Raw genomic sequence first — 14,303 nt, forward strand, 5'->3', positions numbered from 1 at the left:
TTTACGTTATTTTCCTTTGTTTAACTTCCACTGAAACCACCCTTTCACTAAAAACTTAAACGGCAATCTGATACGCCGATGGGATAACCTAACATTTAAGCCAAACTCCTAAGAATGTAGCGGCCATTTGTATTGTTTTCTATCCATGGCAACGGCGTTTCGTGGTTATACTTATAGGAAAGTGAGAGGGTAAAGCGATAGGGCTTCTTCCCATGCAAAAGGAGGAAGAAAGTTCTAGAATTGCTCCTTTAGATGTGCTCAATTCGTGAGAAGTAGTGTTGAAGGATCCTCGGGTGGAGAGGAATCCAGGTGAGACATGGGAGACAGGTGAGACCGGCCTCACCGTGGCCTGGTAACCGCCCCATACAGTTGCCCGCCCGCCCAGTTTTAGATGTACGCCGTTGGGAATTTTCACGGGCTTGGTTTCAATTTATAGATGCTTTTTGAAGCAACAAAAATTACAGCGACATTCGTACGGTCAGCTAAAAACTACAAAATAGAAATACAAAAATAAGTTGTCAAATCGAAAGATATAATCGAATCTTCTTAATATGGTATGGAGTCTCTTGAAATCTGTTGCAAAGAATAGTGTATAACTTTCTACTTAAGACATCATATCTAGACCAGTCCATGGCAAGATGGAATTCATTTTTAATTTGTTTTGGATAAAATGGACAAAAGATTTAGTCAGGGGATATATTGTGATATCTGCCTGTTTCCATGTTTAATTTATTGACTGCCGATTCTTATATGTGTTTCAATTACTTCTCTACTGAAGGGACGACAGTGAGACTGAGTAGAACCATAGGCTGTCAGAAGAGTGCCCAAACCTATAACTAGGAAGACTTGTTCGTTCGTCCGTCCGTCCGTTCGTTCATTCGTTCAGTGGCATAGGGCAACAAAGTGTCCTGGCTGTTTCAGTAGGAGGATATTTTTACAGGGAGGGGTGCTAGCCTTAACGAGCTTGAGGCACTTCCTCGAACATGGGTCCCCCAGTTTACGTCCCTAAAGCCGGCGTCACAATTCATACGAGCGTCGGCCGATTTTGTAGATCGCCCGAAGCTCGCCGGATTTCAAAATCGCCCGAGCGTCGACCGTATTTTCCAATGAAAATCTCGGGCGACATCCGTCGAACACTAAAAACTAAAAATCCCCCATGAGATGGTACCATCTCTTCGACATGGACGAAGTCAAAATCGACTAACCTGGTAAAAGGCCAATATTTGGATCAACTTTTATTTCTAAAAATCGCCCGAAGCCCGCGTAATCGACAGGATGTCGGCCGTACTTCGGCCGAAAATACCCATTTGGAGCTCGCCGACATGTCGGCCGAGCTGAATTTTTGATTTGTGACGGGGGTTTAACAAAAGACGGTGCAGCCGTCCCCAACCGAGATGCCCTTCCCAGGATTGAATCATAGTGACCCAAGTTACCAACTAATTAGAACCAATAGCTCCACTACGAGTTACAGGCTGCTGAGCCAGTTGAGCCACATGAACTCGGTAAAACAACCCTCATGCCGGCCCGGAAAGTGGTTACCAGGCTAGCCCGCGGTACAGTCACGCGTTAGTCATGCATATATGAGAGGACGTAAACAAGTCGTGGGCGCTCTACCTGTGAACACCACACCGTGACCCGTGTGATTGTAACAGCGTCATTCTCCCATCCCGGGGGCACGCACTTGAAACGGAACAGCCCACGATTACTTACCTGGTTCGCGTCTCCGCGATTCGCTACACACTTCAAGACACAAGTAAACTCTATCCGTAGGATACTCGCCATACATGTATGATAAGATAATATCCACCATTGATCAGACATATTGTGTAGACTTTCCAACATGGCGTCGTTATGATTTGATATCAAAGCCATACACTTTTATGAAAACAAATTTAAAGCTTGCCAAAAAAGGAAATATCTATATCCACAAATTCTCAGCGCTAAGGTGACGATAAACAATATCTGAAATAGCCCGGCCGGCCCTCTAAGACACACTGGACTATAATAAGCGTTCTTAGGGCCACGGGGTAACAGTTTGCACATAGATTTTGTAAGAACAAACAGTTTGAAGGCGAAGGACAGAATCGCGCGACAGAGATGGCTGGGAAAACTACTCTGTGTTCGTTAACTGTCGCTTGTTCACTGCTGCTTTTAACAGGTAAGTTACAATTAGATTTCTTTTCTTAATTTCCTCTCGTATTTTTCTAAGTTGTATTCCGTTTGTGTAGACGTTGAAAATGTCGAGTTCAAAATTTTCTTTTGGTAAACAGACGCCGTGTATTGTAGGTTGTAAGACAGTATTGTGTTAAGAGAATGTATGATCAAACATATGCCGAGAATCATCGGTTCTCATTCGATCGTTCCTCGTGTTTTAAGTTAATCACATGGAAGTGAAGATTAAACTATTGCGGTATAGGCAGTCGTCAGTTTCAGATAAACTGATAGAAATCCAACCAGATGTACATGAATACTGATATACTGTGATGCGGAGCAGACGATTAAAACGTCTCTAAATTGTTCAGAGGGTTTCATTTAGGAGCTAAACAAGTAAAATTACAATGTACTCATAGGTAATGTTCCGTGTGGTAAAGCGCTCTCACTGGATCCGTGGCACTTAATTTGTGTTACCCTTGATCTATTATGGGAATATTATTCAAAACGTACAAGTATGACCAAGAAGACAACAAAACACACAAAGCTTAAATTAAAAAGATTCGTTTTTGTCGATGAAATTCGGTGTGTGCTTTGTGCCGCGGGTCCAGTGAGAGGAGTGCTTAACACGCACGTTGAGTGCGCGTTTGAAATAAAAAACGATTCTTTCAGTCTAAGCGTTAATGTTTTATAAACGGGATCTTTGCCGGTCGTTTCAGAAAGGAAAAAACTAAAACATAAGATATCATTTCTAATAATCATCATTATCGCACCATTTAGTGCAGGATTAACTTCATGTTCTACTTCAAGTCTTGTAAGAAATGTTAAAAAGAAAAAAAATGAAGCACATTGTACATAATCCCCTGAAGCTTCCAAGAAGGAAGCACCCACCTTTTTCCCCACGCAGAAATATGATATCAAAAAGATATGACGTAGCGGATGCTTATTGAAAGGAAATATGCTGGACAGCTGTGAGATACTGTAAATGCAGAAATGTTCGCGGTGGTTTTATGTCCACGGTTCACGCGGTGAACGTTTAGCGCGAACTTAAAACCACCGCGAAACTTTTTGCCAACCTATGACTGTAGCACTACTATTGTTTCTAACGCGAACTTAAAACCACCGCGAACACTCAATTTTTCCTCTTCCGCGAAATAAAAACCACGCAAACTTAAATGCATTTACATTATCATACTTATGTTTGTCTTACCTCGGTCTGTGGTATTCATAATCCAGTCGAAACACCGGCCTCCAACGGAAAGGACCCAACTTGGGTTACTACTTGACTTTCAACGATCGTGACGTGAATGATTGATTGGGTTTTATATGGTTTGATTTCATTGGGTTTGGAACAAACGTTTCTGATGTCTTTTGTTACGACGCGGTGTCTTTAGAAATTGCTGAATAAACTCCAAGGACAGCGAGAGACCTTCATACTTAACCGCTACTAGCATTACTATGTGGCATTAATCTAGTGACCAGCTCTCAATACAATGTGATACACAAACCGTTGCTGATGGACATAAACATACGTAATGGCCCTGTCATGAGTTGCGTATCAACATTTCTTTGGTTTAAGTACAGTTTGAAGGGAAGAAGTTGTTTTTCACTTTGACCTACCGTTGTGCAGCCTGGTTATCGAGCCAAAGAAATTACTTATTCGGCTGCAAACTTTACCTAAACCAAAAACAAGTGTGACAGGGACTTTACAACCGTATCACCCACTGCCGTCTTTCACTTGATGCCAATTTCAAGGGAAAAGGACAGCGGGTACTAAAGTACCTAAATGGACTGCGCCACATTGTGCTTGGAAATTACACAAACTTTGCGAATTTTCGCCAATACTAAACAATCCGGTCACAGCAAAGCACGAGTGAAATGCGTGGCCCCTACAAACAAAATGGTAGCACCCGAATATCACATTCCCAGCTTTGGCTCCAAATCAGACACAAGATTTGGGCAACTATATACTATAGGAAATCGCAGTGTTGCCACTGAATTAAAAACAATTAGGTTCGATTTTGGACCCCCTGGCAACTTTTCTTGCTACTGCAGCAGAACTTCCGGTTTTCCTATTTCGCATTCTGGACGAATTCTTTTTGGGTAGTAGAAAGCTCTTGTGGTCGGGAAAAAGTGACGTAATAAGTTTGAGCCCTCTAGGAGCTTTGTTGGGAATTGCAGGTGCGTTTTAGTTTGGTGATATGGTTGATACAATTTTTAACGGCCTTTCATTGTTGCTAACAGGGGTACAATGTCAGGTCCCGGGGGCGCCTACCATCAACAGTTTTCCGGTCGTCGCACAGACAGAGGTTCAGATCAACATCGGGGATCCGTCGGATCCGGGCGGAAGTGACGTCAATGACTTCTCCATCCAGCACCGTATCGCCGGAAGTGACGACGACTGGGTGCTGTTCAGGACAAGAGACGGTAAGTCGTACTTTGACGTCCTCTTGTCCCTTGATCATGCAACCACTCCCTCATTGGTCGAACCGATAATTGCCATGCTATCATTGGTTGGACTACTAACTGTAATTGGCAGTCAGGATCGGTCTAAAACGTAAGTTCTTCCAATCCCGCGTTATATTGTGGAAGACTCACACATAGTAAGTTTTAATAACACTATACCATTACATATCGACATCAAAGGAGCAAAGACACGATGTAGTTGTGTGGTGAGAACTGATAGAAAATCCAAGCCCTAATAGACTGATCCTGATTGTCCATCAAAATTAGAGGTTCGACCAATGAGAGAGTGACTGCATGTCCGACAAATGTTTGCATTTTTGTGTTTTGATTTTGCATTTCTACGTTTTGACTGAGGTGGGCTATGGTATCGGTCTATTTACACTAGGCGCGTGAAACTAAAAGATCACCATATAGCTTATGTTTGTGCCGCTTTTGAGAACTTTTGATAAGAAATCCGCACGCAAATGTGGTAAACAGTGGCATTAACTGTCAATTTCATAAAGATTACAGCAACTAGAATATTTCCAGTTTTCAAGCCTCATAAAATGCTCTGGATGCCTTTAACACATTCTATCGCTATCTTACAAAGGGCAGGGTATAGTAAAATGTACTTCGTCTTCCACTTTACCTAAACTACAAAACTGGCAAATTCCTTGCTCCAGAAGAGTGCGGTTATGTCTTCCTGATTCGATTCGCAATTTGTGACAACTGATTCTTAGTTTTGTAAAGCCCCTGTCACACTCGTGCGTATAGACAAGTCTGCATGAGTTGCGTATTAAAGGCCCACTATGTAACATTTTGGCGCAAAAAAATGAAAATATTCTTATGAACAAATCTTAATGCAAGTGACATGGACAACCACTTTTCAGCATATTTCCATCATTAATTCTTCTATTTCTGGCATGTATGGTGCTTTTTAATGTCTTGTACAAAAACAAGCTGCAAAAGTCTGTGATACTCTCAAAAAAAAGAAAAACCATGACAAAGTAGAAGGCCCGACAAAAACGCCTAAAAACACGTCAAAAAACCTGCCGGACCCACTCCTCTGCTTGGAGAGTAGTCTGTGACACCACCTCAACATAGACCGTCCTGGTGTAAACAACAACATCCTGCACACTGGCAGGACCCCTGGGTAGGCTAATTACCGTTAGCGACACTTCAGTGGATCTAGATAACAGCTGATGTTATGAAGATCATCTTCTTCGAAAACACTCCTATCTTTATGAATAAGGATAAAATATATTGATGAATTTAGCGAAGTTTGTAGGGCACTGATTAAGCAGATTTTCCCCGTTCAAAACTGCTAGAACTCTGGTAAGGAGGTTTGGTGTGGTGAACTGTAATCAGGCACCCCACTGGGCAGTTGGCTGATAAGCCATGTGTGGCCACACTGCCCCAACTGTCAACTGGCCTTGTATTCTTTGAAAGTTCACAGTTTAAAACTAGTTTATATGGTGCAATAATGTTGTAACATTCCTTCCTGAGTACTGGTATGTCATTCTACAGAGTTTATTCAACTTACTATGTAAAGAAATGGTAGGAAAATTGACTTTCTGTATTGAGCAAATCCTACATAGTGCAGCTTTAACATGTTTTTGGTTAAGGTTAAGTTTGCAGCCGAATAAGTGATTTCTTAGGTTCGATAACCAGGGTGCACAACGGTGGGTCAAAGTAGAAAACATTTTTCCCCGCAAACCTTATTTAAACCAAAAAATGTTAATGCGCAACTCGCGCATTTGAATATACATTGTACGCACAAGTGTGACAGGGCTCTAATGGAGGATCTGTGACGTACGTATGATATAGGTGTGGGTGGAACGTGGGTGATTGACAGCTTGGAGCCCAGCACGACGTACGAGTTTCGCGCCGCAGCCATCAACTCCGACGGGACAGGGCCGTGGACACCACTCAGCGAGGTCACCACACTAGACCCACCCAGTAAGTACAATCTACAGCAACATGTTCAGTCTTCCAGGGTTGCTAAGTATATGTTCCCGTGACGCAAGCGGTAACGCAACCCAGCTACTTCGCCATCTGGATCAAAGTCCGTGGATTCTAGGACCCGAGTTCGATCCTAGGGGTCGACTCCAGCTCGGACATGTTGTAAGGGATTGCATTCGTCATTTCGGATTGTGACGTAAAGCCGGCGGCCCCGTGTATGAGGTAGCTTCAGGCATTAGCCTCAAACCTATGCACGTAAAAAACCCAACACACTAATCGAGAAGAGTGGGGGTGACCCGGTGTGCTTGGCCCAAAACGCGAACCGTAGCGAAGCCGCATTGCACTACCACTAGCTACTTGAAAAAGCATCATGCTTTACCTCAAATGAGGATGCCTTGAAACGAAACAAAATGGTTCATGGATGTAGCTTCTTCTTGGTCTTGATGTAAATTGTTAAGTGCAACATCTTGCACGGGCATTCATTGTACAGGTTTCTGAGATAAGGCCTTATTCGTGAGTTCTTTGAGGTTGTTATTTCAACACTGATTTGATTATATGGATGCCATCCTCTGGCCACCACAAAATTGATGTGAGTGTACGAAAAAAAAGGTGAGCAACATAAAAGTTGCCTTCATTGTGCCATATTACTAGTATCTTACCCGATTACTCAGTATGAATATGTTGTGAAAACTCTGATGACTGGGTCGTCTGTGTTCGAAAAACGTTACGATTCACGACAATGACCTCTTTTGGTAATCCCTTGACACTGAATCTGGCAAATGAATCCGCACTTGTCATGGCATGATTCTGTTCACTTTCTTACCAAGGGCAAGGACCTTGGTTATACTCTTTAGTTTCTTAGTTGCCCTTTCAAAAGTAATTGTACTTCTTAATTTTGTTGCGTCAAGAAAGCTTCTTTTATCTTCTACTCAGCAACCACAGGCGCGACAACTACAACCACTACAGGAGAAACTACCACCGGACCACCATCAGAAGCTGGCGGGGCGAGTAGCAACAGCCAGCGGCCAGGGGAGGGCGCTTCCACCGGTACCACCACCGAGCAGGCCTCGGGCAACCCCTCAGCCACTCCCGTAGCGGCCATCGCCGCTCCAGTCGCAATTATAGTCTTCATACTACTGCTCGTTGTGGCATACCTGCTGTTCCGAAGGACGTGGAAAAACAAGGGGCGATGGGGAAAGAAGGTATGCGATTGTTTTTAACAGATAGAAGACACACACGCTTGCGTGCACTTCCTGAAGCTGTTGTGAGAACGTAGACAGTTGAAACAAAGTCGACCTTCCCGACCCTGTCCTTGGTGCTAAATAGATTTCCCAGGAACTCTTCCACCTTGCTGATAGCATTGACCTAACAGGCGTTGTCAGGGACGTGTTTTGAGACAACACTACGTACTTCGGGCTTAAAGGAGTCCTAAACTCCAGAAGGCAGTGTTATTTTCCACTAGATTGTGTATCAGTTAGTACATAATCAGCCGACTTTTTACAGAATTCCGCTTGTGGTGAATTACACAAGGTGCGTTTTTTAAAACAACATGATACTCACTAAATCCATGCAGACCCTACCCATGTATTTGCGTAAACATTAGGGGTGGGTACCGGTACCGTGTACCGGTACAAAACCGGTATTTCTTAATGGACCGGTCCAAAAAACCGGTCCGTAAAAAATCAGTGGACCGGCCTATGGACCGATTAGAAAATTCATAGTACCAGGCTACCAGCAGGTGGCCACATAACTGGTCTAAGAAAATACAAAACAGCATATTTAACGAGTCGTTTTCGAAGACGTTAGCTGTGAATCATATCTAGAAACACTTAAAGGATGAGTAAACAGGCGGCGAGGAGAGTATAGTAATAATTTTGAGACAAACTGCAAACCTAAGAAATTATATCGTTCCAGAGATGACGTTTGGAGACTTTTACGTGTCTCGCTCTCCGAAATATATGATGTACTGCGACACCTTTAATCAGGTACAGGTACAGGTCCGGACCTGACCCTCTGGACCTGAATTTTATGTACCGGTACCCACCCCTAGTAAACATACATCTTTAAACGTGGATATTTTCGGCGTAAATGAGGGTGGTTAAGCACAATATAAGAAGGCCGATTGTTAATAAGATATAAAAGAACACATAGCAAGACGAGTTTTTCTTAACCACCCTGACGTTCTTTTTGTAATCTAACTTTTGTCAGACATTGTCAGGCACATTGTATTTACACATAGGCTGAGGTTGTTCAATTTAATTAATCAGAAAATAGAGGGTCACCTGGGGAATTCGGTAGAATACTGAATGCTTTTTGAAGCGCACGGGACTAGTGGGTACTTAATCGTATACTGTAAAAAATATTCATTTTTACTTCCTAAAATTACCATCCATTGGAAAATACCCCCCCCCCCCTCTGGGGTTTAAGACTCCTTTAAAGCTACATACCAGTTTTGTACAGTAGTATGTACAAGATGCGTAAGACTGGACTGTAAGGTTTGACCCATACTCTTTTCAATAAGTGTGGTGGGATCTTCTCTGGTTTTACGTCCCCAATCGAAGCAAGGTACTCATTTTCATCTGAACCGAGTGAGGAAATACGTTGGAAGTGCCTTCCCCATGGGCACAACATTGGAACCTACTGGGTACATGTATTCGAACCTAGAACTTTTAGATTCTAAGTCAAGAACCTCAAAACCATATTTGCCTCATTGATTGAGTAATATCATAAATATCGCTGGCAGACTTTTAATTTGTCGTTATCTTTCCTTACTAGGGGCGAGGAGTTCAGCCGTCGGAGTCCAATATGGAGAAGGGCGACGAAAAAAAAGACCCAGAGAATCATGACGGGAAAAACGGCAAAGAGGCGAACACAACGCAAGGGGGGCAACCAAGCGAGTCACAGGCACACAATGGACAGTCCAGCCTACGGCCACCGTACCAGACCCACATTAGAGCCTTCTCAGCGGCATAATAAAGCGATCCAGACTGATGATCGCAATTAGCCACTCAACCAATGATAGCATGGCAATTAGTAATTCGACCAATGGGAGAGTGGCTCCATGTCAGCCATATATTTGTATTTTTATGTACCCACGAATGTTATGGAACCGGTCTAAGCCTAGGGTAACGATGTTAAGTCTGGTTTTGGAGACATTATATTCAAAGCAAGTATGATAATGCATACTAGTACTTTTTTCACATCAACTTCGAAGGCGAGTACTCGAATATTTTATTCTTGTAATTTAAAGGTACCCCAAGTCACATCGATTATCTAGATCTATTGCTATACTTCAATGGCATCTCAGCTCCATAGATTAATAGTAATGACAGAGGTCCTATGTAATAAGACACGTACACAGGTGTTGTTCAGTAGATAGATCTGGACATGTTATTAACACAATTAGCAGTTCAACCAATGATAGCATGGCAACACGCGGTTCGACCAACAAGAGAGTGGCTGCACGTCTGTCAAATAGTTGCAGTTTTGTTTGCCATTTACACAGAGGTGGGCTCGGCTACCGGGTTCTATAAGATCCTATGAGAAGGGTATTTTAATTACCACTGGGTTAAAACAAATTCTTTTCCATTCCCTCAGATGACTATAATACTATAGAACCCCCAGAAAATATAGTTAACTATTTTCAAACAAAGAGTCTCAATACACTGGAATATCCCTTTGTGAATTTTATTAGTCGATTTAGTCCATGTCATGTCACATTGTACAATTGCATAAGCCTTATAATGGTAAATAATTCCTTTTTACAAAGCGGTAGTACGGTGCTCAGCGGTAGGATATATATATATTTATATATAATATGCGTATATATATGGCAAGATCGAGCTCGAGACACGCAACCTCCACCTTAACAATGCTAAGACATGTCACCATTTCATCTGCTTAGAAAAGGAGCGTTGAACGCCTATAATTCAGGCGCAGTTGAAACCCTTTCTTAATGGTGTTAACTGCGTAACACCTTCCAATGAGAAGACACACTTCCTGCCTTGCGTAAACTTTCACAAATACTGTCTTAGTCTGTCCTGAATTCACCCCTCAAGTTTGCATTTATAGTCAACTGCAAACCCCAGCTCAAAGCCTGTGAAGGTACGCTATAAAATGTGCATTTGAGTTAAAACAATTATTGGTAGAAAATAAAAGTGCCTTTAGATTGTAGATACAGCAGACGTACTGTGTGAGCTGCATTATTACAGGTTTGCGATAGCAAAACCTGTTTTGCGTTCAAAAGCAGTTGGCACTAGTGTGAGAATCACTTTGCCCATGGTTTGTTATGTGTTTATGTCGAAAATAGTTTGTTCAAAACCAGCACCACATGATTTTTCCTACGATTAGAGCTTAGCAGTGCATTATTGCAACCGAGGCACCATTTTAAAAAAGTTTTTCTTCTACAAAATGTAACGTTTCTTACTTACTATGGCACAGAGCGTATGGTAAGAAAGCAATACATACATGTGGTAGCTCGTAGAGAAAGAGAGGCAGTTTCAGACTGTATAAAAATATTACTTAAACATGTCTATTAGTCCTTGTGATAAATAACATTAGTATTGTTTGTATTTTCATGTCATTAGTTTTTTTGTAGATACATTGTACACAAATACAACTTATTACAAATGTTCTGGCATCATTGGTATGACAACAGTACCAAGCACTGAAATGCCATTCGTACATAACTACCATTTAAAACAGTGACTAAAATATGTGATAAAAAGTACTTCCTATTTATATGAACAAACAACACTAAACAATGTTTTCAGTGAAACTAAAATCATATGATAAAAACCACTTAGTATCATTGCACAGAACATATAAAAAAACATACTAAAAATCCCGTTTTTTTCGGGTAGTTCTCTTTGACAAATATCTAGAAAAAGTAACATGTACTCCAATCATGTCACTGTATTTGTCCTAGCTGTTGGAAGTTCATACATAGTAAAATATTTTTTCTTTGAAAGAATTTTGTTTGTCAAGACCTTCTTTGTCTCAAAGACTGTTTCTGGCACATTACGAATACCACCACCACCAATGCACAGATGAAATGTTTGTTAAAAAAGGCTAGCAGCACACCCTAGAAAACCAAGCTTCCCCTGTACAATACAAGTTCCTTAACTTCCAGCCACCCATACTCTTTCAATTCAACGACATACAATGCCACTATACATTGCGCAACAAGCAAATATACCCTTCTTCCATACCTTGTATTTGTAAGCCATATCCTTCATTGCTCATTAACACATGTTTGTAGATTTTTCTCAGTCCATAAGAAGTGAATGTCCTTCTGCGTCACCCTGTACTTAAAGTCTTCTTAGAAGACCAAGAATTCTTGCAACCTCCTACTACATACTGTTGCACCGAGAAACTAACTCCAACTTCTACACGATATAAACCATTAAGACGCACTCTGTCCTTAAGTCGCAGAACACGAAATTGAATTTGGTACGATTTTCATCTTTCTAAAAAAGATGGCACAACATATAAAACGAGCTACAAAACGCTGCTCAATTGATAATATAAAAGTGAACTAGGGTGGCTGGTGTGATGGTTTGTAGATATACATGTAGACTCACTTAGTAAAAGTGAGGTAGCCCTCAGCACCAGTTACTATTACATCAATCCATATTCTCATTGCTTCCGCCGAGGGGGCGACAAGGTAGTACACGCGGTGGGTCGTCTTCAGGCAGAACGTAAGCGTACGGTTCGGGCTTTTGAACGGACACAGGTGGTCGATGTACACGTCCTGAATTGTCTTGAAGCTCATGCCGCCCTTCGCCCTTCTCTCATGTCGGTCCGGGTAGTACATGAAGGTTTGAGAAGTGCGGTCGAAGACGAACCATCTCTTGCGCCAGGTCTTGATCCTCCCGCCCATCTTGACCAGGAAGCCCCGGCAGCTGGTTTTCGTGACGGCGACGTGCGGGCAGAGGTCCAGACTGTGCCCGCCGGACTCGATGTGCGTGCGGAGGTCGAAGTCTTTGCTGGTCTGCGGGAGGTACCGCGTCATGGGCCGAGACTGGAAGGCAAAATGTTTTCGGATAAAATGAATGGATGGTAAAACTGAAGGAATGGTCCCTGTCTATGTCAAAAGTCAGAAAGAAGAAGAGACAGATAGCAACAGAAGATAGAACAAAGCACAGAAATAAAGAAATATCATGGAGCAAACAGTTGTCAACTGAACAGTGCTGCCTTCTTTTAAGGATGCCTCCAGAGTAAGGTCCGTCACACATGGCTGACCATGGCCTCTAGACCTTCTCCAGACCAAGGTTGGGAGATAGACTTGTGTGCAAAGTCATCTGTGGTGTGTTAGTCTGCAACGTTGCTTACTAGTCTTTAAAACTTTTAAAGACTAGTTAGTGGTAAAAGCAGAACTTTTAATAAAAAGATCAAAGTCAAGAAAGTTGTGTTCTGCTTGGATGCTATCAGAGGAGTGAATTGAAGCTAGAACAGGATGGATTCCAGGTTACTCCAAATCTTGTACTGGCCTTGGTTGAGGAGTGGTTGGGAGCAAAGGTTCTGAATGTGTGACAAGGCCTTAACCAAGGTGTCGGAAAGAAAACGGCAGCAATGTTCACTTGTGCACCCTGTGGTTGTAATCAACTACACAATATAACCGCATATACCCAGTTGTCCCATTCATCGTCATACATGAATCCACTGGGGAGGGTTTGAGCTTTCAGGGGAAGCCTGGTTTGCAGTTTGCGCTAGAAGGAAGCCAGGGAAACAAGCACATAAGTCTTATTTAAAGGCACAGGAGGTAAAATCAGGATGAGAAAGTAAAACGCAAAGTAGCAAGAGCAACAAAGACACTGTACTTTAGCATAAAAAGCATTGAGTTACATTGGCAAAGAGTCAGGTAGAGGGATACTGGCCACAGTTCATCTATTTGGCCGTTGGTTTTTATAGATTCAAGCTTACTCCCACCTTGCCAAGAGCCTGCTACCACCGAGCGTCCGAAGGTTTGAAAGATAGCTCAACGAATTTCATAGATGAAGAACTAATCATGTTTCCGATATTTTTTTTGTCTTTTGAAGCATACTTTTACATCTTGCATCATTTTCCTATTATGAAATCAAGGGTTACACAAATTCAATTTTGCCCGATGTACGTTCGCTCAGTGATCACTGTCTAGTGGAAAGGTGGATAGAGTACTGCAAAGTGATGTCACTAGGGAAGAATAGGCACCTGCAGTCAAACACTACATATTCTACAAGTTGTAGAAACCATAAGAGTGGGCGTCACTTTGAACCTGAATTAGGGCGGCCTCAGAAGTAACAAGCATGCTATGGAGTGCCAAAAGGAATATCTAGTCAATTCTACCTTCAAACTTTTCAGTGCTAAAGCAGGTCTTTGCTGAGTGAAGCAAAGGGAATACATGCAACAGATACGACACAAAGAAGAGGTATTCTATTGATGTTTGTAAACTGCAATGAGATGAGACAGCCAAATTGAATCTTTTGCAGCTCTATCATACAAATACATGGATATGATCTCGCATGCATTGAGGTGTGACAATTGGTTACTACATCAAATTCAAAGTGTTGATGGGTACATGATGACTGTGTAGACACTAGTGCTGCGTACAGTGTACCTAAATGTAACATCAGGACCGGTACAGAATGATACAGGTACAGAGGTTCAGGTATGTAAACTACTTGACCAAGTAACCTGTGATCTTCAATGATGACTTAACCATCCTTCTCAAAGCAGGGCCGCTATCGCTCAGTTCGTTCCCTCGC

General features: G+C 42.2%; 2 protein-coding genes across 10 annotated transcripts in view; one reads left to right on the forward strand and one right to left on the reverse strand.

Moving 5' to 3' along the window:
- Positions 1 to 2,046: 2,046 nt before the first annotated feature.
- LOC136432215 (uncharacterized) lies at positions 2,047 to 11,088 on the forward strand. Its single transcript, XM_066423271.1, has 5 exons — positions 2,047 to 2,158; positions 4,396 to 4,578; positions 6,424 to 6,555; positions 7,492 to 7,760; positions 9,334 to 11,088. The coding sequence occupies exons 1-5, from the start codon at positions 2,098 to 2,100 to the stop codon at positions 9,529 to 9,531; spliced, it is 843 nt and encodes a 280-aa protein (XP_066279368.1). The 5' UTR covers positions 2,047 to 2,097; the 3' UTR covers positions 9,532 to 11,088.
- LOC136432211 (pleckstrin homology-like domain family B member 1) overlaps positions 10,232 to 14,303 on the reverse strand; it is a 75,783-nt gene continuing 71,711 nt past the window's right edge. For 5 of the 9 annotated variants that reach the window (XM_066423258.1, XM_066423261.1, XM_066423257.1 and 2 more), the window contains 2 exons: positions 13,188 to 13,268; positions 10,232 to 12,580 (listed from right to left, as the gene is read on the reverse strand). In XM_066423258.1, coding sequence (XP_066279355.1) covers positions 12,137 to 12,580; positions 13,188 to 13,268 — 525 coding nt within the window. In that variant the 3' untranslated portion in view covers positions 10,232 to 12,136. The remainder of the gene's footprint in view (positions 12,581 to 13,187; positions 13,269 to 14,303) is intronic. The other 4 variants (XM_066423264.1, XM_066423260.1, XM_066423262.1 and 1 more) reach the window with 1 other exon arrangement.

This window comes from Branchiostoma lanceolatum, chromosome 4 (assembly GCF_035083965.1).
Source record: "Branchiostoma lanceolatum isolate klBraLanc5 chromosome 4, klBraLanc5.hap2, whole genome shotgun sequence".
Classification (NCBI taxonomy): Eukaryota; Metazoa; Chordata; class Leptocardii; order Amphioxiformes; family Branchiostomatidae; genus Branchiostoma; species Branchiostoma lanceolatum.